The sequence below is a fragment of the Bos javanicus genome, chromosome 1 (genome assembly GCF_032452875.1).
Source record: "Bos javanicus breed banteng chromosome 1, ARS-OSU_banteng_1.0, whole genome shotgun sequence".
In the NCBI taxonomy this organism is placed as follows: domain Eukaryota; kingdom Metazoa; phylum Chordata; class Mammalia; order Artiodactyla; family Bovidae; genus Bos; species Bos javanicus.
Window position 1 is genome coordinate 6874164 of NC_083868.1, and position 27376 is coordinate 6901539.

The window sequence follows — 27376 nt, forward strand, 5'->3', positions numbered from 1 at the left end:
GAAGCAAATGTCTTTTAAATTTTCTGGCTGCAGTCACCATCCACAGTGATTTTGGAGCCCAAGAAAATAAAATCTGTCACTGTTTCCACTTTTTCCCCATCTATTTGCCAAATAGTCCTGCCCTTGATTTTGTACCACTTCACAGTCTAAGGTTATTATTACCTTGTAGGCATACAGACCCACACAGCTAGGTCTTCTTGCATGTCTGAGATCCAGAACTATATTCTGTATTCAAGGGCCAATGACTTCCCTATCGAAAACTCCATTTCCCTCACTACAGAAACTGAATTGTGTAAGGTTCTGGTATGGTGGCAATCTGTTCTGCTCACATGAGTCAGCAGCAATTTTCTGATAAGCATTCCAAAGAGGAGGAATTAGAGGCCATCTTAGACCACTGGGTTAGTCCAATAGGAAATCATAAGTTACAGTTACATCAGATAATTAAAGACCCAAGGTTGATTATTATTTTTCTCTTTCGAAAAGGATTCTGTGGTTCCCTCAACACTATACAGGGATCAGAAATTCAGGTGCTTACAGAGATCAAGCAGACATAATTGAATAAAGCTTTGTGTAAAGAAGCAATAGGGAACGGTAGCAACCATGAAGAATTAGAGACTACATGACTCATAAAGGGGTCAGCTGCCTTTCAGGTCAGTTGGTTGTGGGAATTCAGGCACAACATTGTTAAATCTTCTATTTCTCATGAAAAGAACACAAACAAACAGATTTTAGGTGAACTTTCCTGCATTTAGGTGAACTTTAAAGCATTTAGGCAATGCTTTAAATTGGCAGCAAATTTATTTTTTCAAAAAGATTAAGTAGCCTGTATTCAGTTTTTGATCTATACTAACTTGATTAACCAGATAAAGGTCTTCACCTTTTACTGTCAATACATAACCAATTTGATTCCATGCAATACATCTGGTGCTAGAAATACATGCAGTAAAGACATTAACTATATTATTGTTGTTGTTATGTATGTCCTTTAAATAAATCAGCAGAATGACTGAGATAGGGAACATGTGACTACCTTATTGCCCCTTTATTTATAATAACTTTTCCTGATGAAAATACCAATATTCAAGTGAAGTGAACACTTTTTCCCAAGTGGTTACCTCTCCTTAAACTGTGCTCTTCAGGGGACTCAGTGGGATAGTGAGACATTAACTAAAAGGATACTATGCTTCTTTTTGATTTGAAAAGCGATATCTCATCTCTCTAACTAAGCCTTGTCACTTCATTTTAGATAATGGGGTGGAAGAAGCTAGATGTTATTATATATAATAATATATATAATATATATCTCCTCCATCACTGCAGGAGACCTGTGTTCGATTCCGGGTCAGGAAGATCCCAAAGGAGGGAGCAGCTTACCCACCTCAGTATTCTTGCCTGGAGAATTCCATGGACAGAGGAGCCTGGCAGGCTACATTCCATGGGGTCACAAAGAGTTGGACACGACTGAGCACACAGGGATCAAACCCATGTCCCCTGCATGGGAAGGTGGATTCTTACCCACTGACCACCAGGGAATCCAATGTAGCATTTTGAAAATGACCATGCCTCCATGTGAAGGAGGCTGACCCTGTGATAATTATCACTGTATTTTATATAATATGATATAAAGAGATTTAAATGTTCCGATTTAGTCTAACTTTTGCCAACATCATGCAGGGTCGGACATACGGATTCCAAAATTGAAGAGTTTTTCCCCCTCCCTACATGAAAAAAAAATACACACCAGGAATTTTTCATAGTGGTTATAAACCTGTCATGCTTTTAAAACAAAAACAATGAGGGAATAATTGGAACAGATGGCAGACCTCAGAGAGAATGTATCCATTGGGAATACAGCTGTTGGATAAATTTGTGAGATGTTCTTCTATGATGAATTGACTTTTTAAGAAAGATCAGTTTGCTATTCAGGAAGATTCATGTGTGTACATATATATTTTTTTCAAGTGACTTGTCATAAATCACTTCCAATGTCATTCAGTCCATGTAAGCAACAACAACTGAAGCTAAAATATATTCAAATATAAAAAATTCCCACATACTTCTGGTCTTGCCCTGGCTGGCTCCCTCAAGGCTCCAAGTTCCTTCTCATAGTCAACGATGGGCAAAATCAGCTCAGTCATGACACAAAATTGAAAACTTTGTTTCTTACAGGCTCTCAGGACAGGGCTCTGGAAACGTTCCTCCTGAGGGATTTAAAATAAAACTTGAAGAGAATGAGAGCAGTTAAGGCTAAAACAGTTTACTAGGAAGCTGGAAATGACCTTCCTTGGAGACCAACTTTAAACAGAGACCCGATCTCATCTGTCTGAGTTGTTTTAGGTACCATGCAGCCTGAAGGCAGAAGGAGAGCATCAGTCAATGTTTACTGAGTGCCCACTGTGTATACTAGCATGATTACTGCTGCAATTGTTACCCTAGGATCATTCTCACATTCTTCAAAGCACCTTTCTGTACATTCAAGTACTCTCATGATTCACTTAATTGCTCACATACTATAAGTATGTTAAATGTGCTAATTTTGACACTAACCATCATTCTGGAGGTGTTTAAACAAGCAGCCAATATCTTAATTTGGATTTTGTGAGTCATTTTCTCACAAGAAATCCACACTCTTAACTGACAAGCCCAGAGAAGGCAATGGCAACCCACTCCAGTATTCTTGCCTGGAAAATCCCATGGGCAGAGGAGCCTGGTGGGCTGCAGTCCATGGGGTCGCTAAGCAACTGAGCAACTTCACTTTCACTTTTCACTTTCATGCATTGGAGAAGGAAATGGCAACCCACTCCAATGTTCTCGCCTGGAGTATCCCAGGGATGGGGGAGCCTGGTGGGCTACCGTCTATGGGGTCGCATAGAGTCGGACATGGCTGAAGCAACTTAGCAGCAGCAGCAGCAACTGACAAGCCACAATCTAACTCCAAAACATTTTGATCTTTTTTTAACATTTGCTTAAAACTTTTACTTTCGTATTGGAGTATAGCTGATTAACAATTTGTGATATCTTCAGGTGAACAGTGAAGGGACTCAGCCATACATATATATGCATCCATTCTCCCCCAAACTTCTCTCCCATCCAGACTGCTACATAACATTGAGCAGAGTTCCCTGTGCTATTCAGTAGGTCCTTTTGGTTGTCCATTTTAAATACAGCAGTGTGTACACGACCATCCTAAATTCCCTAACTACTGCTTCCCACCATCCTTCCCCCTTGGCAATCATAAGTTCATTCTCTAAGCCTGTGAGTCTCTTTCTGTTTGTAAGTCAGTTCAATTATATCATTTCTTTTTAGATTATATATATAAAGGATATCATATAATTTTTATCCTTCTCTACATTTTGATTTTCTTTTAAACTTGATTTTGAGGTACTGACAATGACTGTAGGAAGTCTTGGGAGGGATGGGAAAAAAATGATAAATGCCACAATATTAATCTTCTGCTTTTTTAACCATGCCTTAAAACATAAGATACATGTGAGAGAAGGGTAGATAACATGGGATAGGGTGCTGGAGGGAGAAGCGTGAATGAATACAATGCTAAGAAAGAGTCGGGAGAATTGAGTGAAGTTCTGACTCTGCCAGTAGCTATTATTTTCACCCATATTTTCACATCCTAATTTTCTTCAGTTCTAAAAATAAGTGGATTGGATAATATGGATCCTAAGATCTCTTCTTCCAATCCCAAAAAAATGCAATGCCAAAGAATGTTCAAACTACCACACAATTGCACTCATCTCACACACTAGCCAAGTAATGCTCAAAATTCTCCAAGGCAGGCTTCAACAGTATGTGAACTAAGAACTTCCAGTTGTTCAAGCTGGATTTAGAAAAGGTAGAGGAACCAGAGATCAAATTGCCAACATCTGTTGAATCATAGATAAAACAAGAGAGTTCCAGAAAAACACCTACTTCTGCTTTATTGACTATGCCAAAGCCTTTGACTGTGTGGATCACAACAAACTGTGGAAAATTCTGAGATGGGAATACCAGACCAACTTACCTGCCTCCTGAGAAACCTGTATGCAGGTCAAGAACCAATAGTTAGAACCTGGCATGGAACAACAGACTGGTTCAAAATTGGGAAAGGAGTATGTCAAGGCTGTATATTGTCACCCTACTCATTGAACTTACATGCAGAGTATATCATGCGAAATGCCAGGCTGGATGAAGCACAAGCTGGAATCAAGATTTCCAGGAGAAATATCAATAACCTCAGATATGCAGATGACACCACCCTTATGGCAGAAAGTGAAGAGGAACTGAAGAGCCTGTTGATGAAGGTGAAGCAGGAGAGTGAAAAAGCTGACTTAAAACTCAACATTCAGGAAACTATGATCATGGCAACTAGTCCCATCATTTCATGGTTCAGTTGGGGAAACAATGGAAACAGAGACTTTATTTTCTTGGGCTCCAAAATCAGTGCAGATGGTGACTGCAGCCATGAAATTAAGATGCTTGCTCCTTGGAAGAAAAGCTATGACCAACCTAGACAGCATATTAAAAAGCAGAGACATTACTTTGCCAACAAAGGTTCATCTAATCAAAGCTGTGGTTTTTCTAGTAGTTATGTACGAATGTGAGAATTGGACCATGAAGAAAGCTGAATGCTAAAGAATTGATGCTTTTGAACTGTGGTGTTGGAGACAACTCTTGAGAGACCCTTGGACTGAAAGGAGATCTAACCACTCAATCTTAAAGGAAATCAGTCCTGAATATTCATTGGAAGGACTGATGCTGAAGCTGAAGCTCCAATACTTTGGTCATGTGATGTGAAGAACTGACTCATTGGAAAAGACCCTGATGCTGGGAAAGACTGAAGGCAGGAGGAGAAGGGTAGGAGAAGGGGATGACAGAGGATGACATGGTTGAATGGCATCACCAAGTCGATGGACAATGAGTTTGAGCAAGTTCCAGGTGTTGGTGATAGACAGGGAGGCCTGGTGTGCTGCAGTCCATGGGGCTGCAAAGAGTCGGATACGACTGAGTGACTGAACTGAATTGACTGAAGCTCTCTTCTGGTTCTAAAAGACCACATTTTCTTTTTTTTTTTTTTTCATTTTTCTTTTTCCACCAAGAAGAATGTTAAAGTTTACAGAAAGACCTAGAGTGTACTACTTTCTTACTGAGTAGAATAAAAAGCTTACAAAAACTCTTAGCACCCAGGAGAAATTTAATAAAGAAATTTTACACTCTTGTTTTATCTCTTCCTTTGCTCTGATTAACATAGGGATCCAGTATTGGGCAAGCTGTAGCTGCAGCAAGATGGTGTTGATGCTCTCTACTCATAACAGAGTTAAAAGTTCAATGGCATTGCTAGAAGATAGAGTATAAATAATATCAATAAAGTACTTGTAAACTTTCTAAATCTAGCTGTATTTTGTGAGACCTTTGAATTATTCAAAACCTACTTTTAATAGTATCTTAATAAGTGTATTAGTCAGTATGAACTAATTACTCTGCAAGTCTGTAGTGGCCAAGGCAATAAATACTTATTTCTTAACTGTGTTATCATCCCATAGCAGACTGAGAGAGGGATTCTGATTCATTCAGTCATCCTGGGACCCAAACCCTTTCTAACCAGTGGTTCCACTATCCCTAGTGTCTTAAAATTGTTTCCTCCTTGCTGAGAATTTGAGGAAAGAGAGGGAGAGAGTAGAGGATCATGTTGGGAGGATTAACGAGACAGGACTGGAAACAGTCATGCAGCACTTTAGCCCCCAATGGCTAGAAATTGGTCAATCACCACAAGGCATTGTAAAGGAGACTAGGAAATGTCTAGCTACTCCCATAGGAAGAAGAAATGGCACAGGTGATCATCTAGTCAGGCTGTCACAATATTAGACATCCAAAAGCCTAGAAAAAATGGGATTGAAATGATGAAATTCTCTAATGTGGATAAAGATTCATAGGAAACTCACGAGAAGCAGCAGGATGTCATGGAATTCCCAGCTCAGCTCTTCCTTTTTTAAAAGGAACAATCTGAGTAATAGCTCATCTCAGCATGTCAGCTTTGTCCTTTCCAATTATTTAGATCCTTCAAAATATAGGATTGAGCTTCCATGCCCTTTGTTGGCCAATTTGTAGGCTGGGGTTTTTCCAATAGCTGTGAGTAGTTAACTCTAAGACACCTGTAATTTACCTGTAAGTAACCTCTAAGACGATAACCCTTCTTTGCATCTTCTTCAACCTTTTGGTAACCAATATCCAAATGTCCTCACTTATAGGCTCTCCTTACCGGGATAAAATTACTATTGCTATTCTTCAATTACAAGAAGAGGGCAAACTGCATATGATGAAAGAAAAATGGTGGCGGGGAAATGGCTGTCCAGAAGAGGACAACAAAGAGGCCAGTGCTCTGGGAGTAGAAAATATTGGGGGCATCTTCATTGTTCTGGCTGCTGGACTGGTCCTTTCTGTATTTGTAGCCATTGGAGAATTTATATACAAATCCCGAAAGAACAACGATATTGAACAGGTGAGTCATCTCTTTCTAAGACGGGTTAGTTTGGGGTTTGTGTTATCTGTCTTAAGTTTAGGGGTATTAAGGATGCTTGCCCTTTTTGTAATAGTCTATTGAATTAGATGCCAAGAAGAGCCACTTTTGAATTAGAGCAAAGAGCTCTTGAATCCCTGCCAGGTGCTGCTGGCACTGTAGGCCCATCATTTATTAATGAGAAGAAGGAAGCACCTTATACACTAAATCCAATTAGCACTGTTGGAAATGACAGTGCAAAAATTTCAAACTTGGTTAATTTCCTCAACAGTTGTTTGCTCTTAAGATAGAAACCCTAGATAGAGCAAGGAAGAAATAAATCCAAAATTAGAAAAGTTATTAAAAAAAATCTTTGAGAGAAATGTTAGCATCTCCTTAGTTTCAGTACTGAGCACATGTACTAATACAAAGCAGTCTACATAAAGATATAAATGGAAATATTTTGAAACTGCACATTACCTCTATCAAAGTGTGTTTTGTAAAAGAATAGTTCACAGAAAATGATGAACAATACAGGATGACAATAAAATATGAAAATTTTTATTTTTCCAAATTAGGATTATGGTTGATTTCAACAGTCAACCCTTTTGCCTGTTACTTTTAGCTTTGATAAAAAATCACACCGAGAGTTTACTCTATTCTGAATTAGAGGATGGTGATTAAAGATAATTCCTTCAGAAACCTATGAGAATAAACTAAACACAAAGCTCATGCCCATTGTAGAGCATCTGGTACCCAATGAATTTAAAAATAGTTGGAATTTTGAAACTATGCACTATTAATGACAGTGCTAATTTAAGGCTCAACTATCAATGCCTTAAAATCCTTAACGACTTTAGAACACAGGGCTCTACATTTCCATTTTGCTCTGGGCCTTCCAAATAATATACCCAGTTCTGATTAATAATCTCATATGAGTCCCACTCTCTTTAAGTGGAAACATCTCCAAAGATGGGAATGATTGATTATAACCTAGTTTCATCATGAAAATTTTCCCAAAATTACAAGGCAATTGTGAGAACATTAAGTACCACTTTCCTAGACCTTGTTAGAGAAAACTGTCCTTAACTAAAAGGGAGAATGGACTGATCTGCTTTGTTTTAACTTTCAATTTGCTCTTGAGGTGTCTTGTTTTATGCAACTAATTTGAAAAATAAAAGCTTGTATATGTTATGCTTTAATGTGCTTCTCATAATTGTCATTTGATTTAAATTTTCATTTAAACACTCATTTTTTTGCTTCTGATTTATTCATTTTTCTATATTTTTCTCATTTCTTTTGCATGCAAGGCTTTTTGTTTCTTTTATGGACTGCAGTGTAAGCAAACCCATCCAACCAACTCCACTTCTGGAACCACTTTATCTACGGATTTAGAATGTGGCAAATTAATTCGAGAGGAGAAAGGGATTCGGACACAGTCCTCAATTCACACTGTGTAATCATTTAAAAAAAAAAAAGAAAGAAGGTGTACGTCAGTAGAAACTGTTTCTGCTAATTAGTGTTGTTGATGATATCTGTGTCTACTAAACATAAATAGCCATAACCCCCACCCTTGTTTAAGATAGCAAAACTCACGTACTCTGAACATTGAATTCAATGCACTAGAAACACATGTGCATTTGATGTTGAAACAGAGGTATGTTAGATGTATACAGACTCCAAAATATGTGCATTTACAGCAATTTGCTATACCATTGAGAGAATGGTTATCTTAGTTGTATTTTCATGTATTAAGATTAAACAACTTTTTCCTCATACAAAAGTAGGTTCAGCCATTCAGCAGTGCAAAGCATGAAAACAAATTGTTATTTTGTGGCAGTCTTTTCATCTTTGTGAAACTTTTCTCCCCTTTCTTTCTCCCAGTACCATATGCTCTGTAAAGCCACACTTTCCAACTATCTAAAGCCTCATCTTTTCATAACTCCTTAACAATGTTAATTTTTAATTCAAATTGAGTCTACTATTTGAAATGTATCATTAACACAGAGATTCAAAGATGTGCTAGATTTTAAAGATACAAAAAAAAAGGCCTAGAAAATGAAAACTAAACTTGAAACCTCAGGTACCACAGAGAAGAGCATTGGCTTCCTTGGCGGCTCAGAGGGTAAAGCATCTGCCTGCAATGCGGGAGACCTGGGTTCGATCCCTGGGTGGGGAAGATTCCCCTGGAGAAGGAAATGGCAACCAACTCCAGTATTCTTGCCTGGAAAACCCCATGGATGGAGAAGCCTGGTGGGCTACAGTCCATGGAGTCGCAAAGAGTCAGACACGACTGAGCAACTTCACTTTCACTTTCAGGAAGACATAACATAGTCAAAGATGATCCCTGAGCAGGGATCTCCCAAGTAACATTTATTTGTAGAAATTGACAGTCTTCTGTATGTTCAGATAGATAGTATGTTCAGTCTTCAAGGAACTGTGATTTTTCAAGCTATAGATTATTTTTTGCAACCTCCGAGCAAATTCCTAAGCTAGAAATTGATGCCTAGCCTCTTGTATTTTCCACTCACTCGGCCTCTTTCTTTGCACTGATGAACATCTTTTCACAAGATGTTATTTCATTCCCACCCTACTCATCTAGGATAGAATTTTTTGTTTTTGTAGCAATCTTTCTGAGCCTTGCTGCTTTCACACTCATTTCTCTGGATCCTTTGCCATTTTCAATTCCTTTCAAGTATACTAGGGAGAAGGACAAGGAGAAGAAAATAGAGAAAAAAAAAATTCCACTATACATTAGTTACAAATCTCTATAAATTTATTTTCCACCTGCATTCAAATGCTGTAAGTAATTTTCACTCTAACTGAGCTTGGTGACATAGAAAGCCAACAACATACTTAATTTGTTGTGACAAAACCTGCCTGCTGTCCCTCTGAGCTTGTTCCTCTTCACAATGAATAGGGGATTTGAAGATGCTTTTCATCTTCCCTCAATACGGATCCATCTGTCTTTGTTCTTCTTAATGGGGTTACATTTTGACATTTGAAGTGATCCCCCAAAATATATTTCTCAGAAGTAGACATAGGCCATCTGTGCAATCATGTACCTTTTTGCCTTCTCTTTGCTTAGCTTTAAATGGGTTCCAATTTCTGAATCGCAAGTCTCTTCAATCAACTCTATATTTCTCTAGTAAAGCATGTTCAGGAAAGTTGACTCTCGCCATGATTGTTTCTCAGTCTTGGTTTCTTCTATAAATAAATACACTTTTAAGAAAATATCTATAAATTACACTAAGATTTATTAGCATTTATTTAGGTAAAAGCAACATACTGTTTGCCCTAAGAGCTCACATCCTCATAATAAAAAAAAAAATCAGATATTGGGATAAACATTATATAATTCATAATTCATTGATTCTACATATAGAAACTACAAATTACATAAATTTATTTTCCCAAGGACTATATATAATAAACCAAAAATGCTACTCAAAAAGTTCAAGGGCTATATATGAGGTATAGATGATCAGGATTAATGGTAACAAAACTTACCTTTTTATACAGAGTATCATTTAAAAGTATGATTCAGAGGTTTGGATACAATTAATATTTATGAACTACTTTACACTGTAAATAGCTTCCCAGGCAGCCCTAGTGGCAAAGAACCCATCTGCCAATGTAGGAGACATGAGAGACACAGGTTAGATCCCTGGGTCGGGAAGATCCCCTGGAAGAAGACATGGCAACCCACTCCAGTATTCTTGCCTGGAGAAGTCCATAACTAATTCTGACAGTTTTATATTATTTTATGGTTTCAAAATGTTTTAGCATACAGTAGTGTCAGTTTTGTCTTTTCCACGATTTTATTTCAGCTTTACTAACAGTTGACTCTGAAATAGACATGAGACAATGACCCAGAGTCTTAGAAGAGACTCTTAGAACAGTCTCTTAGAAGAGAATTTTCTAAAGCAGCCAAACTTAGGTTCAAGTTCTAATGGAGCCACATACTGAATGTCTATAGACAAGTAACTGAATTTCTCAGAGCCTTGGTTTCTTATATGTAATAGAGGGGTATAGTTTCTAGGTCATATGGTTGTGTTAAAGGCGTGTTTGTGAAAATGACTCATTGGCCAAATCTCAAATTAGATTTTCATGGCTGAGTAACCAGTTGAACACCAGGAAAAATGTCCCTTTACTACATAACATTTCAGTATGTTTAATATGTTAGGCTGCATTGAGAATTTGCAACAAGTTGGAAAAGTATCCAGCACTTCCCAAACCTGTTAGATCACAGAATCTATATAGTAGTGACCTAAAGCATACTCTTATGTCTATAATAGGCACTCAGGTTGTTGCCGTTTCTCAATTCTAGAGGTAGGATTGTTAATTCCAAGCAAGATATATTTAGCATTAAATATTTAATAAACCCTCTCTAGAGAGAAGAAGAAACTGTGCACATCTTTGAGGTAGAAATGCCATAATATTCAAATGATGATCCTCCTGTTTAGCTAAGTGGTAGGCCTACTCAAGATACTCAGGTAGGTAAGTTTCCTGCTCTGTCTTGTGACTTGTTCCTCCCTTGAGAAACTTCCCTTCATTTCAGACCCTGGTTTCTTACCTTCTCCTCTTTCTCCTTTCATATATGCTTTCAGACAACCAATTCTTCCATTGAGTAAATAACCACTAAGCCCACAATGACTCCAGGAGAAGTCATTGCATTTTAAGTGAATTTAGAAAAAAAAGAGAGAGAGAGAGAGAGAACTTGAACATACAAGAAAATTTTAAGCTCTATTTTTCATGTCGCTGGTTTTCAGACTTCAGTGTACATCAGAATCCCCTGGGGAAATTATTTAAGATACAGAATATATAGTTTGCACCTCCAGAGATTCCTCTACAGTGAATATAGCCCAGGAATTGGAATTTTAACTAAATCTGATCATGAATGCTTAAAAGTAGCTGTGCACATTAGTTTACATAAAAATAGCTCAAATACAGCAGTTTTTTTCTAAAATTAGACCAGGTGCATGACTTTTTTTTGAAATCGTCTTCAAAACAAGGATCATTTTTTAAAGTATTTTTTCTTAAAAGAGTTTTTCCCCAACAATCCAAAATACAATTGTTTTACTTAAAGGTAGTTGGTAAGCAGGAGTTTTTATTAAAAGTTATTTGAATATAGCAGTGTGACTTTAAATTAGACAGGAAATGTGAGTTTTTACTAACACTGGCAGATTATCTGTGGATTATACTCTGAGAAGGGCTTCTCAGGTGGCACTAGTGGTAAAGCATCCACCTGTCAATGCAGGAGACACAAGACAAGAAGATTCCCCTGGAGCAGGAAATGGCAACCTTCTCCAGTATTCTTGTCTGGAACATCCCATGGACAGAGGAGCTTGGCGGACTACAGTCCATGGGTCACCAAAGAGTCAGACACAACTGAACAACTGAACACAGTCAAGATACCCTGAGAAACATTGTTTAAAGCTAGGAAGAGAGCAGGGGGGTATGAGAAGATTGTAAAGCAACTGTGGAGCATGTGATGTTGTCTAATTTATTTCTTAACAAGCTTGTATAGCCTCAATACAAGCTTTTGTCTTTTGCAATAAGGCAAAAAAAATAAAGCTTGTTTTGTTTCAGACTAAAATTATAAATTGAATTATCTTAAAGTTTTTCCAGCAAAATTGGAACTACCCAAGGAATACGTGGTGGATAGAGACTGTGCCTTTAGGAAAATCAGCTAGATTATATGACTGTAAACCTATCCAAGGAAAATTATTTCCAAATACCTCAGTGCATTTGCCTCACATTATCTTATGTTCTATATGAGCCATCTGTGGCAAAGCAGCAAAATAATGAATCCCAATTAGTTTCCAAACCCATGACCCTTACACTCTAAGGTCTATTTCCTAGTAAGCAATTTAAAAGCAGCCTGAACAGCCTTGAAAAGCAAATGGGAAACAAAACATTCTTACTTCTTGTACTATTTTCTGCACATCTAACTGTGCCAAATGGCATTATTAATTAACTCTTATAGATAATGAAAAATTTCTGCTTGACGCTGCAGTTTTAACTTGCCTTTAGGAACCATCTCATTATGCTTCTCACAGTTATAGAATTTTATGTCCAGATGCACAGGCATATTAAAACCATTTTTGCTTTCTAAATCTTCTCCACAGAGACTGGTATCATGGAAAGTGGGATTCTCCCTTAAGTTTTCAAAGAAATTCTATTTGCAAAGAGAAGGGCATTCTTGTGATAGAAAATCAACAATACAAATGTGCTATGTGGTTTCCACACCCTGCAGAATCTAAGCTTCATCGTTGTCAGCCCAAACGTGGCTAATTGGCCATACTGCACTGCAACGCATTTCTGCATCACAATGTGTATGTCCAGATACAAAAACAATGAGTAAAACCTGAGTGACGTAATGAAGCCACTGTAGTTCTCCCTAGTGATTATAATTTTAAATTTAGCTTAGCCAGAATTTTCTTTCTTTTTTTCAACTGGAGTGGTCAGACTTCAAATACTCAGATTTTTCAACTTCAAATAAGAATGTTTTCCTGATCACTTAGTCTTTACCAACCATAAGAGCTGGAAAAAACTACTGTCCGTAGATAACCTAACACAATTTGGTAATTTTGTTTTCTCACTGAAATTTGGCACATTATCAGATGCTTCCAAGCGTCCTTGACTTTATTTCTTCTATGGTCTGATTAACTTACTTAGCACACGATTTGGAGAAGTCTCTCTAATCAGGTTATTTCTGTTAATTGTGCAAAGAGGCTTTTCTTTGCCTGGAAACCCAAACATTCATTAATTAACAGAGAGGCCAAGAAGCAATTAGCATCCATTTAGAAATAACTTTTCCAGTGTACAGGTTGACACCACCATGTAAATCAACCCCTGAAAGACATCTGTGGCCCAACGGAAAGGTGACTTGGGAACCACGAGCCAAGAATTCAGGTCCCTGGACCTCTGCTGAATCGCTGTGTCTCTAGGCAAGGCACTGTATAATACTTCCCTCCTTCTCAACTTGGTCATCTGTGGAATGAGGGGGTTGCAGTTAAAACTCTCTTCCAACCATGGCATTTTTTAAATTCTCACAAAAAGTGGGAAGAAAATTAAAGTGTAGAAGCAGAGGAGAAAAAAGCTTGGAGAACATATATGTGTGTGTATACATATATGTGTGTATACATATATGCATGCATGCATGTGTGTTCAGTCGTGGTCAACTCTTTGCAACCCCATGGACTGTAACCAGCCAACTTCCACTGTCCATGGGATTTCCCAGTCAAGAATACTGGAGTGAGTTGCCATTTCCTACTCCAGGGGATCTTCCCAACTCAGAGATGGAACCCACCTCTCCTCTAGTTCCTACATTGGGTTCTTTATGGTCTGCACCACCTGGGGAGCCTGTAGATACACACGCACATATGTATACACGTCAGTTCAGTCACTCTGTCGTGTCTGACTCTTTGCAACCCCAGGGACTGCAGCACACCAGGCTCCCAGAGCTCAGACTCATGTCCATTGAGTCAGTGATACCATTCAACCATCTCATCCTCCTAACACAGCCTCTGAGTTGCTAGAAAGACCAAGCCCTCTTCTCTGTGAAGTGAGGGGACACATGGTATTAACTCAGGCTGCCAGGCAGAGCCTGGGCACATTTGTATGGGGCCAATATGCAGAGGAAGTAGGCAGCCTCCTAGCTTATCAGAGGGGCTGGTGCAGGCTCAAGAGATATTAAATGTTAAGTGTTAGTTTATCAGTCATGCCAGACTCTTTGCGACTCCATGGACTGCAGCCCACCAGGCTCCTCTGTCCATGAGATTTTCCAGGCAAGGATACTGGAGTGGGTTGCCATTGCCTTCCCCAGGGATGTCCCAACCCAGGGATCGAACCCAAGTCTCCTGCACTGCAGGCAGATTCTTTACTGACTGAGCTACAAGGGAAGCCCAAAGAGATGTAAGGAAGCCAAAGATTAGCTAGAGGGTCAGAGATGAAAGTCACACTGACCTTTGACAATGATGCCAGAGAGGAAAAGGCACTGTCGGACGCTTTGGGTTGGCAGGGAAACATATTTTTGCCACTTCTAGGCAGAGAGCTGCTCTCCTCTGGCTGGCCACATGAGCCCCGCTGCAGCCTGCCCTCACTACAGAAACAACTCTGTTCTTTGGACAATGGGCCTGGTGGGTCACGCCCATCTGCCACTTCTGTGCTTTTTCTGGGGCAGCTGCTCTTGAGAACGGTCAGAGGCCATGGGAGACCCAAAGACAGTCTCCAGCTGGCCCCCTGGTAGCCCAGGGACATGTCTCCACTCAAGTGACGGCTTCATCTGAGAGTCTGGGCCAGAGAGTGGGCACAATTTCCCCGTATTCTGAGTCCCCCACCACCTATCAGGCTGTTTGCCTTCTCCTACTCCTTGGGAGTTTTATCCCAGCGCTGACAAGTGAGGGACCCTTCTCAGGTATCCCTTGGGGTTTAGGCTTTCCCATACCTGGTTGGATGTTTCTCCTTGAAAGCAGATACCGAACACTCCAATCTTCCCCACTTGGCCCAGTCATATATACTGGATCCAGAAGGCTCTGAACATTTACAACTCCAAGTACCTTCTTTTTTCTCCTTTCAAACACCTGACTATTGTAATTAATAGCTTCAAAGACAGCAAAGACCTCTATAGATCCATACAAGTTCATTTAAGAACTCAAAGCTGCAACTTTGACTAGTTTTTCCCCTGTGTCAACCCTACCCTGAGGGCAATGCATATGAAAGCTCTCGCTTTAGAAGTAGAAAAAAAAAGAGGCTGAGATATAGAAGAACTGGAAAAAGCACATAGATTAGTATCAAAATGTTCTGCCTCGGTGCTAACTTCGTATTTCAAAACTTTCTATGAAATCATCACTAATGTTAGAGGGAAATAAACTTCCCTATATCCTGAGACAGGGGTCCCCAGTCCCTGGGCCACACAGCAGGATGTGAGTTGGGGGCAAGCAAGCGAAACTTCGTCTGTCTCCTGTATTGCAGGCTGAGCCACAAGCGGAGCCCGTCCGTATTTACAGCCACTCCCTACCTTTTGCATTGCCGCCTGAGCTTCACCTCCTGTCAGATCAGCAGTGGTATTAGATTAGCATGAACCCTACTGTGAACTACGCTTGTGAGGGCTCTAGGTTGTGTGCCCTAGAATCAGTCCTCGCCCAATTTTTCTTGGAAAAGATTGTCTTCCATGAAACCAGTCTCTGGTGCAAAAATGGCTGAGAACAGCTGCCCTAAGAGCTTGGGGATTGTGGACAGTCACACCAAGTAAAAAGAGAGAGAGAAGAAATGACATCACACACTATACTTACATTTAATTTAATGGAAGGAAAAAAAATTCTAAATAAAATCCTTAAATAAAAGTGAACCCAAGAAAGATGATCCGTGTGTGTTTGGTGCCAAGTAACCCTGTGTCCCCCATGGATGTATATATTTTAGTTTAAAGGCCTCGGATAAGAAACAAGAAGTTCCGGAGCATGCCTTCATGCAAGAAATTAGAAGCTTAAATCTAGAATCTGAGAGAGCGAAAATGTCAGCAAGAAGCCTCAGGTCTGGGGACAAAAATGAAATACAGAAGAAAGAGGGTAAAAGGACATAGAGATGGTGAAACATGGCATTAAAAGGAGCTAGGAAACATTAGCTATCGGTATCTATGTGCTACAGCCAAAGCAAGAGAAGATAGGCCGCTAGGGGCCTGTGAAGAGCCAGTTTAAAGCATAAAAAATGCAGTGAAGCGGTCTGTGAAAGCAGTAGCTGCTGAGTCACAGGTGAGGAGAAGGGAGGGGACCACACTTTGACATTTTCATTCAGTGTTGAAATGTCCTCCACTTGAGAGTTTCTGTACAAACTCAGAGGAGAATCAACTTCCTCGTGAGCTCCAGGGCACAATTCATCACAACCACTATTATGGAAGCTACCATGGTGACTCTCAACCTCACAGATCTGTTTTGTTTTTTTTTTAACTCCAAGGATGGTCACAAAAAAGATGACCCAGGGTTTCTGAACAAACTCAGAAAACTGATAAAACTAGAGTAAATGATGCTCAAATTTTGACTTCTAGGATATGGGAACTGCACACAAAGATAGCGCATGCATTTTTCCTCTAAGACTCTCCTTCCTGTAATTCGTGTGGAATAATTGAAGCCCGATCTCTGTTCTCAGATCATCAATTATCCTGAGAAGTAAAACACTTGTGCAGATAGGCAACCAGACTTCCAAAACCTTAAGACAGCAAGCACATGAGCAGGAGTCTTCTGTCATGTTCCTTGAACAACTTCTGGATTCTAGGCCCAGAACGTATTGAACATAGGTTTACATCCACACAAGGCCTGAGAGTTTAATAACTTCAAAGGATGTGAATGCTTAGTCCTTCTTGTTAAAAAAAAATTACTGAGACACTGCCTCTGCTGACTGAGAAAATAATAACAATAGTAGTAATAATCACATTATTTCTCAGCAAAGTATTCCCTACTATATCTCCTGATATTCTGTATTTTTCTAAGAATGGTTTTACAACAAGACTTGAAATCACAGCTTGCCTTTAAGTTAAAGCCTATATATAAAATAAAAGATTTTTGTAGCAGTAAAATGACTTTAATATTACCAATATCATTCTCTTCTTCTAAGCATAAGGTGAAAATTTATTACACACTGTTACGGATCACTTCAAGTGTCTTTGAATAAGGAGTCTAATAAATTAAAGGAAGAAAACTATACAAAATGTAAAACCTGTATTACATTCTTCGGTAGGCCCGACCTTCTAAAAAATAATGTGTCAGAAAAACCCTTGAAGTTATGTATTCAAAGTAGTTCTCCTAAACAGTACTAAAGAATGAAAGCACTGAATGCATAAAAATGGAATATACAATGAGAAATCAACCTGATATTCACATCCTGATGCCAAGTTTGCAACCAATATGAAAGCCTGTCCCAGATGGCTTAGGCTGGGTTCTTTCAATATTGTAAACGAAAATCAAATCCAGGCACATAACTTTTCCTATGGTATAAAAAACATTCTGCACTTTAGGTCCCACCCCCCTCCCCAAGGCATTTTATTTTAGTTACAAAAGGAGAACTTAATTAGCTCCTCCCAATCCTTCCAGGAAATAGTTGCAATAATAGAACAAAGGTGTCAGGAGAGAATAATTTATGTTCAGATTCACAAGTGAAGTGAAAGTCATTCAGTCATCTATGACTCTTTGCAACCTCATGGACTGTCCATGGAATTCTCCAGGCCAGAATACTGAAGTGAGTAGCCTTCCCTTCCTCCAGCAGATCTTCCAGATGCAGGAGTCAAACCACGGTCCCCTGCACTGCAAGCAGATTCTTCACCAACTGAGCTATCAGGGAAGCTGTACCAAGAAATCAATTATCACGGTTAATCCAAAGAAGGTGCCATGTAGTCAGCAATTATAAAGAGAAACAAGCCAGAAAAGGAGGTAAAACAAGGCAGGAGAAGGGAAGGAAAGGGAGTTGATGGGAACACACCATACACACCAAAGAAGTGTACAAGAGGAAAGACTTTCTGCAGAATAAAGCAGTATCTCCTTTTTAAAAGACTTGGGATGTAGTTGCTTTACAATGTCTTATTGATTTCTGCGGTGCAACAATGTAAATCGACTATATGTATACATATATCCTCTCCCTCTTGAGCCTCCCTCCTATCCTACCCTGCCCCACTCCACCCCTCTAGGTCATCACAGAGCACTGAATTGAACTCCCTGTGCTATACAGCAGTCTCCCACCAGTATCTGCTTCACCCACAGCAGTGTATGTATGCCAATTCTACTCTCCCAATTCGTCCCACCATCCCCATCACCCCCTTGGTCCACAAGTCTGTTCTCTGCATCTCTATTCCTGCCTTGCAAGTACGTTCTTCTGTACATGGGTCCCTATTCTTTTAAAGCTACGAAAGCTATAGATCAGTTCGGTTCAGTCCTGTCCAACTCTTTGCTACCCCATGAATCGCAGCACACCAGGCCTCCCTGTCCATCAGCAACTCCCGGAGTTCACTCAAACTTATGTCCATCGAGTCGATGATGCCATCCAGCCATCTCATCCTCTGTCAGCCCCTTCTCCTCCTGCCCCCAATCCCTCCCAGCATCAGAGTCTTTTCCAATGAGTCAACTCTTCGCATGAGGTGGCCAAGTATTGGAGTTTCAGCTTCAGCATCATTCCTTCCAATGAACACCCAGGACTGATCTCCTTTAGGATGGACTGGTTGGATCTCCTTGTAGTCCAAGGGACTCTCAAGAGTCTTCTCCAACACCACAGTTCAAAAGCATCGATTCTTCAGTGCTCAGCTTTCTTCACAGTCCAACTCTCGCATCCATACGTGACCACTGGAAAAACCATAGCCTTGACTAGACGGACCTTTGTTGGCAAGGTAATATCTCCACTTTTGAATATGCTATCTAGGTTGGTCATAACTTTCCTTCCAAGGAGTAAGCGTCTTTTAATTTCATGGCTGCAGTCACCATCTGCAGTGATTTTGGAGCCCAAAAAAATAAAGTCAGCCACTGTTTCCACTGTTTCCCCATCTATTTCCCATGAAGTGATGGGACCAGATGCCATGATCTTAGTTTTCTGAATGTTGAGCTGTAAGCCAACTTTTTCACTCTCCTCTTTCACTTTCATCAAGAGGCTCTTTAGTTCTTCTTCACTTTCTGCCATAAGGGTGGTGTCATCTGCATATCTGAAGTTATTGATATTTCTCCCGGCAATCTTGATTCCAGCTTGTGCTTCTTCCAGCCCAGCGTTTCTCATGATGTACTCTGCATATAAGTTAAATAAGCAGGGTGACAATATACAGTCTTGACATACTCCTTTTCCTATTTGGAACCAGTCTGTTGTTTCATGTCCAGTTCTAACTATTGCTTCCTGACCTGCATATAGGTTTCTCAAGAAGCAGGTCAGGGGGTCTGGTATTTCCATCTGTTTCAGAATTTTCCAGTTTATTGTGATCCACACAGTCAAAGGCTTTGGCATAGTCAATAAAGCAAAAATAGATGTTTTTTCTGGAACTCTCTTGCTTTTTTGATGATCCAGCAAATGTTGGCAATTTGATCTCTGGTTCCTGTACCTTTTCTAAAACCAGCTGAAGCCTGGCTTAGAGAATTTTGAGCATTACTAGCGTGTGAGATGAGTTCAACTGTGCGGTAGTTTGAGCATTCTCTGGCATTGCCTTTCTTTGGGATTAGAATGAAAACTGACCTTTTCCAGTCCTGTGGCCACTGCTGAGTTTTCCAAATTTGCTGGCATATTGAGTGCAGCACTTTCACAGCATCATCTTTCAGGATTCGAAATAGCTCAACTGGAATTCCATCATCATCACCTCCACTAGCTTTGTTCGTAGTGATGCTTTCTAAAGCCCACTTGACTTCATATTCCAGGATGTTTGGCGTCTGTCTAGGTGAGTGATCACACCATCATGATTATCTGGGTCATGAAGCTCTTTTTTGTACAGTTGTTCTGTATATTCTTGCCACCTTTTCTTAATATCTTCTGCTTCTGTTAGGTCCATACCATTTCTGTCCTTTATCGAGCCCATCTTTGCATGAAATGTTCCCTTGGTATAGTGCTAGTTGAAGTTTCAGCTGCAGTCTCTAATAGACTAACTTCTATTTCTCAGTTCCCTTTCTTCTACAAGAGAAATCACACACACACACACACACACACACACACACCACTTTATCTTTGGATAGAGTCAGGAACAGCATGATAGCAGTACTATCATTTATTACTATACAAATTCATTTATCAGTGAATTTTCCCATCAAACATACCATCATAGTGATTCATTGTAAATGGGGGCCCATAAGCACAAAGATGATTACACGTTTAAATGACGAGAAGTGAAGTTAGTTTCCATTTCCTTCTTATAGATGAGCACCTATTGTGAACAAGATACAAGCTGTCATAAAAACCTGTTACTACATAAATACCAAAGCATGTTATGGGCTGGGTAAAACAAGTAATAATAGGTGTTGAAAATTCTATGCTTTAAACATGCACTGCTGCTGCTGCTGCTAAGTCGCTTCAGTCGTGTCCAACTCTTTTGGACCCCATAGACGGCAGCCCACCAGGCTCCCCCGTCCCTGGGATTCTCCAGGCAAGAACACTGGAGTGGGTTGCCAATTCCTTCTCCAATGCAGGAAAGTGAAAAGTGAAAGTGAAGTCACAGAGTCTTGTCCAACTCTTAGCGACCCCATGGACTGCGGCCCACCAGGCTCCTCTGTCCCCGGGATTTTCCAGACAAGAGTACTGGAGTGGGGTGCCATTGCCTTCTCCGTTAAACATGCACAGAACCTACTTAAACTAAAACACTGTTTATAAAATATTCAAAGGAATTAGTGCAAAGAAGGACATACAAAGGCTAAAATTAAAGAAATATCAACTTTTTACTGTTTCTCTGCTTCACACACACACAAAAAAAATAGATGATAGATAGATGATAGATTGTTGTTATTGTTCAGTGGCTCAGTAGTGTCCTTTACGACGCCATGGACTGCAGCACACCAGGCTTCCCTGTTCCTCATCATCTCTCAGAGTTTGCCCAAGTTCATGTCCATTGAACTGGTGATGCCATCCAACCATCCCACCCTCTGTCATCCCTTTCTCCTCCTGCTTTCAGTCTTACTCAGCGTCAGAGTCTTTTCCAATCATTTGGCTCTTGGCATCAGGTGTACTGGAGCTTCAGCTTCAGCCTCAGTCCTTCCAATGAATATTCAGGGTTGATTTCCTTTAGGACTGACTGGTTTGATCACCTTGTTGTGCAAGGGACTCTACATACATTTGTAGATAGACAGATACATAGATCAGTAAGCGCCATAGACTTAAAATACTTTCAGTGATGTATAACATTTTATTTTAAAGGCAGAGTAATTACTATGGGCCAGGTACTGTGCCTAAGTGTTTAACGTATGTCAGGTTAACGATTCTCATATTAGCTGTATGAAAAGGATTCCTCAGGGGAGTATTTTTCTTATTTGCTAAAAGCTAAGGAATAAATTCATCACATTTTCAGAAAAAAAAAAAAAAGAGAGGATTCTACTACTATTTTAAGTTTATAGATACAAAAACTGAGTCAAAGAAAATAATCACCTGTCCAGTAAGCTTAAACTTCAATTCCAGCATTCTGACGCCAGGGGCCAACTCACAATTATAATTCATGGTCATCTATGTAGATCCATTAAAAACATGAATTCCATCTACCAGAGAAAAACGGGACAGCCCAGGATCCAAGCTAACCAGGGGGGTTTCCAGTCTGCAAAGCACTGAAGGATGCTGCTACAGCATCCTACATCTAGTTTCCTGCCTCTAGAGCAAGGCAGCTAGTGGGCATTTTTATGCTTGATAGTATCTAGCAAAAGAGCTTAGAAATTTACACCTTCACGCCTTACCTGTTGTGTGTGTGTGTGTGTGTGTGTGTGTGTGTGTGTGATTGTATGAACATAAAGGAGCTCATAAAATCAAGTCTGGAAGTAAATGCTTTGGAAAGCTACCATAATTTGGATCCTACTTCAGAAGCTCAGTCTTTATGTTACATGTATTTTCAGTTCTTAGATTACAATAGGCAAATTGACTCAGGAAGACAAGCCTCTCCCAAGCTACTCTGAGCTGAAAGATGACCTTCACACTTTCATTTCCTGTGGATATGAGAATGTGTGGTTTTTATTCAAGTTCATGGCTGGGAGGGACCTTAAAGGTCATCTTGTTTTGTGACTATAGCAAAAACTTGGAAGCAGAAAGGTCAGCCCCAATATCTTGCCATTTTCCTTTTGACAGTTGGAGACAGAATAAGAATCAAAAAGAAATCATAGTTTATGACCAAAGGCAGAGAAAGTAGACCACTGATAAAATGATATTTATATGCCTTCTCACACAGGCAGCAAGAAATAAATACCCAGGGTTAATCAAAAAACAAAGAAGATGTTTGCTGTATTTTCAGGCAATAAAAAAATTGGAGGGGGAATTGGTTTTGTTTTTAAAGAAAAATTTGATTGATTCGTATTATCAAGATAAGATTTGTGATTGCCCCTTTACCCAAAATAGGAAAGACTTAAGAGTCCCTTTCTGGTTGTATCTCCTACATGAGCCATGTCTATTAACAGAAGCCCAATTTGGTGGTTTTCTGTGCAAAACAAAGTGATTTGTCTAAAATCAAACATCTGAGGGACTTCCCTGGTTGCCCAGTGGTTAAGGCATAGGCTTCCACTGCAAGGGGCACAGGTTCAATGCCTGGTTCGGGAATTAAGATATAACATGCCACACGACGTGGCAAAAAAAAAAAAAAAAGTAGAGAAAAATATCAAGCATTAGAGAATGCAAATGAAACAAAAGATTATAGTTCTTAACATATTTCATGAGGAAAGAATCCACAGAGAGCTCTTTATAATGATTTAATTAAAAGAATTAAGCATCATGGTGTGGGAGATTTCAAGTGAAAGCTGTTAAGTTTGAGGAGTCAAATGAGCTGAGTTCAAATACAAGCTCTTTAACTTATGAATCATATTTCTTGGGCAAGTTATCCAATACTTCTAATAGTAAGTTTCCCCACCTATACAATGGGCATAACAACTCCTTTCTAAAGCTGTTGTGCGGTTTATGTGTCACAGAGTATGTAAACTCCTTGGCACACCTTCCTTCTCTCTCTTGCTCCCCCTTCCATCTTAGTGAACTTTCTGAAACCAGAAAAGTCCTATGCAAAAACACTTTCTTCCATTCAAACAAATTTCTGAACAAAGCTTGCAAAACCCCAATACAACACTGTCTAACACAGCGACACTATAAAATATTCATTCCATCTTAGTAGCAACACATAAATTCCACATCACATAAGGGTACAAAAATTATATCTCATTTGTGACACACTTGCCATTGCATTTTTTGAAGTATAATTCATGGAAAACATTTCTGAACTTTCTTTATGAGGTGTGACACCCTCTCAATTCACTAAAGCCACAACTTACCATTTGAAAGAAAATTAACATGCATGACCTGAATTTTCATTTTTTTTTTAGTACCATAGAAAAGTGGAAATGAAATTCAAATCCTATAAACACTTAGGTATAAAAGAAATAAGAACGGATATGCAAACAGCTAGTTTTTTAGAGGTGTGAGCCTGGTAAGCCAATAATTTACACCTAGGATCTAAATTTGTTAAGTCTGATTCTCAAATCAAGTAGAAGAATTAAAAATGCTGCTTGTTTCAAATGCACTAGCTTTTTTATGGAACAAAGTAGGGTATCAATTTTCAGAAAAACATGTTGCTCTTTGATACAGAAGGACCACAGAAGACATTCTGTACTCTGCACACATAAGACACCACTTTCTTCCTGTCAGGCACGCACATCCTCTAGAAATCAGCTGGTGGTATATGATCATTTGGCTTTCAACTCTGTCCATTTTGTGAGTTAATGGTCAAGGAATAGTGCCTGCACTTCCATAAACTTTACCAAAGGCTTTGGGTTTTTAGAGAGCGTTTTAGGAGCAATCTCTTCAAAAACAACACTACTTTGTAGAAATCCCTATACAAGCAGAAATTTGTCACTCAAAGATCTTCTCTTGGCGGGAAGAAATGATGGCAAATTATGTCTTATTATGCTATTTATATATTGTGCATGTGAACAGATATAGCATAATTGTAATAGATACATCTATGCACATATATGCCATCTGCATATGCATAACTTTTTATACTCATAATTCCATTTTCTTTTCATATTATGCCATCATCTTTGCTGTGCAGTTCAGTACCATATTATTTTCATTTCAACCACAGCTGCATCATTGCTGCTGCCAGATCTCTGTTTGTTTTGTTTATTTATTTATTTATTTTTTTTTTGGAGAAAATATAAAATTTTAAATTGTTTTTTTTTTCTTTTTTTTTTTATCAGAAAGGAAAGTCATCAAGAATTAGATTTTATTTTAGGAACAAAGTAAGGTTTCATGGGAGAAAAAAACAAAGCCTTGGTGTAGAGAAGGTTTGTTCATTTTCTATAGCATTACTGAAGTGTCCGTATGCCTTGATAATCCTATCAATGTTTGGATCATCTCACTGGGGGAAATGACTTAATTTAACTCTATTTTGGTGTCTCCGCAAAGGTAAGTTTTCTATTTTGAGAGCCTACCTGGGTAGTTTTCTGCTACTTCATTTGTGAATGAAATCCCAAAATTTGCCCAGCTGACTTGCCAAATCTGTTTCCCCCAGTAGAAAAGGTGGGTGGCCAGTGGGTGGAGGAGGAGGTGTGGGAACTGGCTGGGGATTCACCCTGTAGCAGAGTTAACCATCAACCAATATCTCATAATCCTAAAAGCCTAGACAGGAAACAGATCAATGAAGGCTGGAGACAAGTGGATCAAACTGATGCTCCATTATTTCATGTCCTCTAGTGTCTCTCTTTCAATGCCATCATGGAAGAACTGGGAATCTCACTCAAAAATCAGAAAAAGTTAAAGAAAAAGTCAAGAACTAAGGGGAAATCATCCTTCACAAGTATCCTTACTTGTCATCAAAGACGAACTCAGAGAAAAGAGACCATGGCGTGAGCTGAGAACACACCTGGAGTAAGCTTTCAGGAAGAAAAACATGCTTACTGCAGGTTTTGGAGAAAGGATTTCTAACAATGGTGCAATGTTTTACATACATCTATATGCATAACTCAGATTATGGCTACAGATACAAGAAATACAGCAGTTTAAAAAGCTCAGATAGACTGAGATTACGTGGGAAGTGGCACGGATTCTTCTGAAATGGATTTGTATGCTCACTTATTTTACCTTTTCTCTTTCATCCCAATAAATTGCTGTGTGTGCTTTCTAAGTAATAATAAAACAACAGGGTTTTTTTCCAGAATGAGTTTGAGTGTTGGTTTGTTTCCCATCACTTGCTCTGATTCGCAGTGTTTGGTTTCCAAGTGTTATCAGCTGTCAAGTTTGCTATTTTGATGAATTTTCTTATCTGTTCAGCCTGACAAAGCCATTTCTGGCTGTGTTTTAAAAAAAAAATCTTTTTAGTTTGTACCAAGTACCTTGTTTTTCTAGTAGAGTGAAACCATTCACCTTTGTGTTTTAAAATCTAAGTTTATAAGTAGTTTGAATGGTATTTGGATCAGTGACTATAACATAAAAGGATGCAAATAAAAATAAAAGCATCCACCACATTCAAGGCACCCTTCTAGGTTCTGGGGATACCACGGTGGACCGTATCTGTTTTCCTCACCGTGGTATCCCCAGAACCTAGAAGGGTGCCTTGAATGTGGTGGACGCTTTTATTTTTGGTCCCTGCCCTCACACAGTTCATAGTAAAATGAGAAAGAACAGCATTCTGTTACCCAAAGCTGGATTGCACTTCCTCAATGGAGGTCAGAAGCTGCCGAAACACACAGGGCGGAGTATTTAACCTGGGATGGGACAAGGAGGTCTTCCTTGAGGAAGGCACAGTAAGTCCTCTACACACGAATATGTTCCCTTCCGAGAGTCTATTTGTTAGTCCAATTTTGTTCATAAGGTCAGCAAAGGAAGCCTAGGAACCCAACTAACACAATCAGCTATATAGTACTGTACTGTAGTAGGTTTATAACACCTTTCACACAAATAATACATAAAAAGACAAACACAAAAAATAAAACATTTCAATCTTACAGTGCAGTACCTTGTAAAGTACAGTAGTACAATGTTCTTGCCCGGAGAATCCCAGGGACGGAGGAGCCTGGTGGGCTGCCGTCTATGAGGTCGCACAGAGTCGGACATGACTGAAGCGACTTAGCAGCAGTAGCAGCAGCACAGTACAACAGCTGGCATATAGGGGCTGGCATTGAGTGAACAGACAAGAAGAGTTACCGACTGGAGGAGGGAGAGGAGCTGGGAGATGGTAGAGCTGAAGGGTCATTAGCAGTGTGCAATTTCACTCACACCTGATGTTGATGGAATGCACATTTGCATCTTTGAAAGTTCACAACTGGAAGGTCTGTATGTAGGGCATTTACTGTATAGCTAAGATCTGAAAGAGGGCAAGTTAATCTGGTCCAGGGAGAAACATCAGAGAGAGAAGGCAACTGTTTCAGTTGAAAAAACAGTGTATTCTAAGGCACTGCAATAAGGAAATATAGGGCCAGAATGACACACACAAAAAAAGGAGTCTATTGGCTAAAACGCAAAGAGTGCAATGGGGCCCAGAGGTAATAGCCACTCTGGCTGAGGTTAGAGAAAGAATTGAAGGAAAGAAGACTAAGAAGAGGAAAAGAGAGAGAGAGGGTCCCTTGATCAGCAGCCCAGAGGAAGGATACTGTAGCTTGGGCTAGAGGAATGCCAATAGGAAATCAACCCTGACTACTCACTGGAAGGACTGATGCTGAAGCTGAAGCTCCAATACTTTGGCCACCTAATGCGAAGAATTGAGATGATTCATTGGAAAAGACCCTGATGCTGGGAGAGATTGAGGGCAGGGGGAGAACGGGACGACAGAGGATGAGATGGTTAGATGGCATCACTGACTCAATGGATGTGAATTTGAGATTTGAGCAAACTCTGGGACAGGGAGTGAAGGACAGGGAGGCCTGGCGTGCTGCAGTCCATGGAGTCACAAAGAGTCAGACGTGACTTAGTGACTAAACAGCAACAGAGGAAGGCCAGCGAGACCACTGCATGACAGGTAACTTGGAGGTACAATTCACACAGCCAGAAGTTCAGAAAGTGGCCTTGAGGCAAGGAAAAGGAAGTTCAAGAAAACATCAGGATCCAGGAGCAGAGGAGTGGGTGTGGAGGAAGGAATGTTTAGCTGGGGAGTTGAGATATTGGGAAACAGCATCAGGAAAGGAGCAAGCACTGGATCAATATTTCACATAATTAAATCCCATTGGTTTCTGTAGGATTATTCTACAACTAAAAGAAACTTTTAAT

The 27376-nt window shown here is 39.6% G+C and overlaps 1 protein-coding gene across 11 annotated transcripts in view; it reads left to right on the forward strand.

Moving 5' to 3' along the window:
* The window catches only part of GRIK1 (glutamate ionotropic receptor kainate type subunit 1), a 467817-nt gene extending 442486 nt beyond the window's left edge, over nt 1-25331 (forward strand). For 5 of the 11 annotated variants that reach the window (XM_061419459.1, XM_061419550.1, XM_061420144.1 and 2 more), the window contains 3 exons: nt 6240-6490; nt 24373-24459; nt 24869-25331. In XM_061419459.1, coding sequence (XP_061275443.1) covers nt 6240-6490; nt 24373-24459; nt 24869-25024 — 494 coding nt within the window. In that variant the 3' untranslated portion in view covers nt 25025-25331. Of the gene's footprint in view, nt 1-6239; nt 6491-7797; nt 8464-24372; nt 24460-24868 lie in introns of those variants that run through there. The other 6 variants (XM_061419725.1, XM_061419973.1, XM_061420223.1 and 3 more) reach the window with 2 other exon arrangements.
* The last annotated feature ends 2045 nt before the right edge of the window (nt 25332-27376 follow it).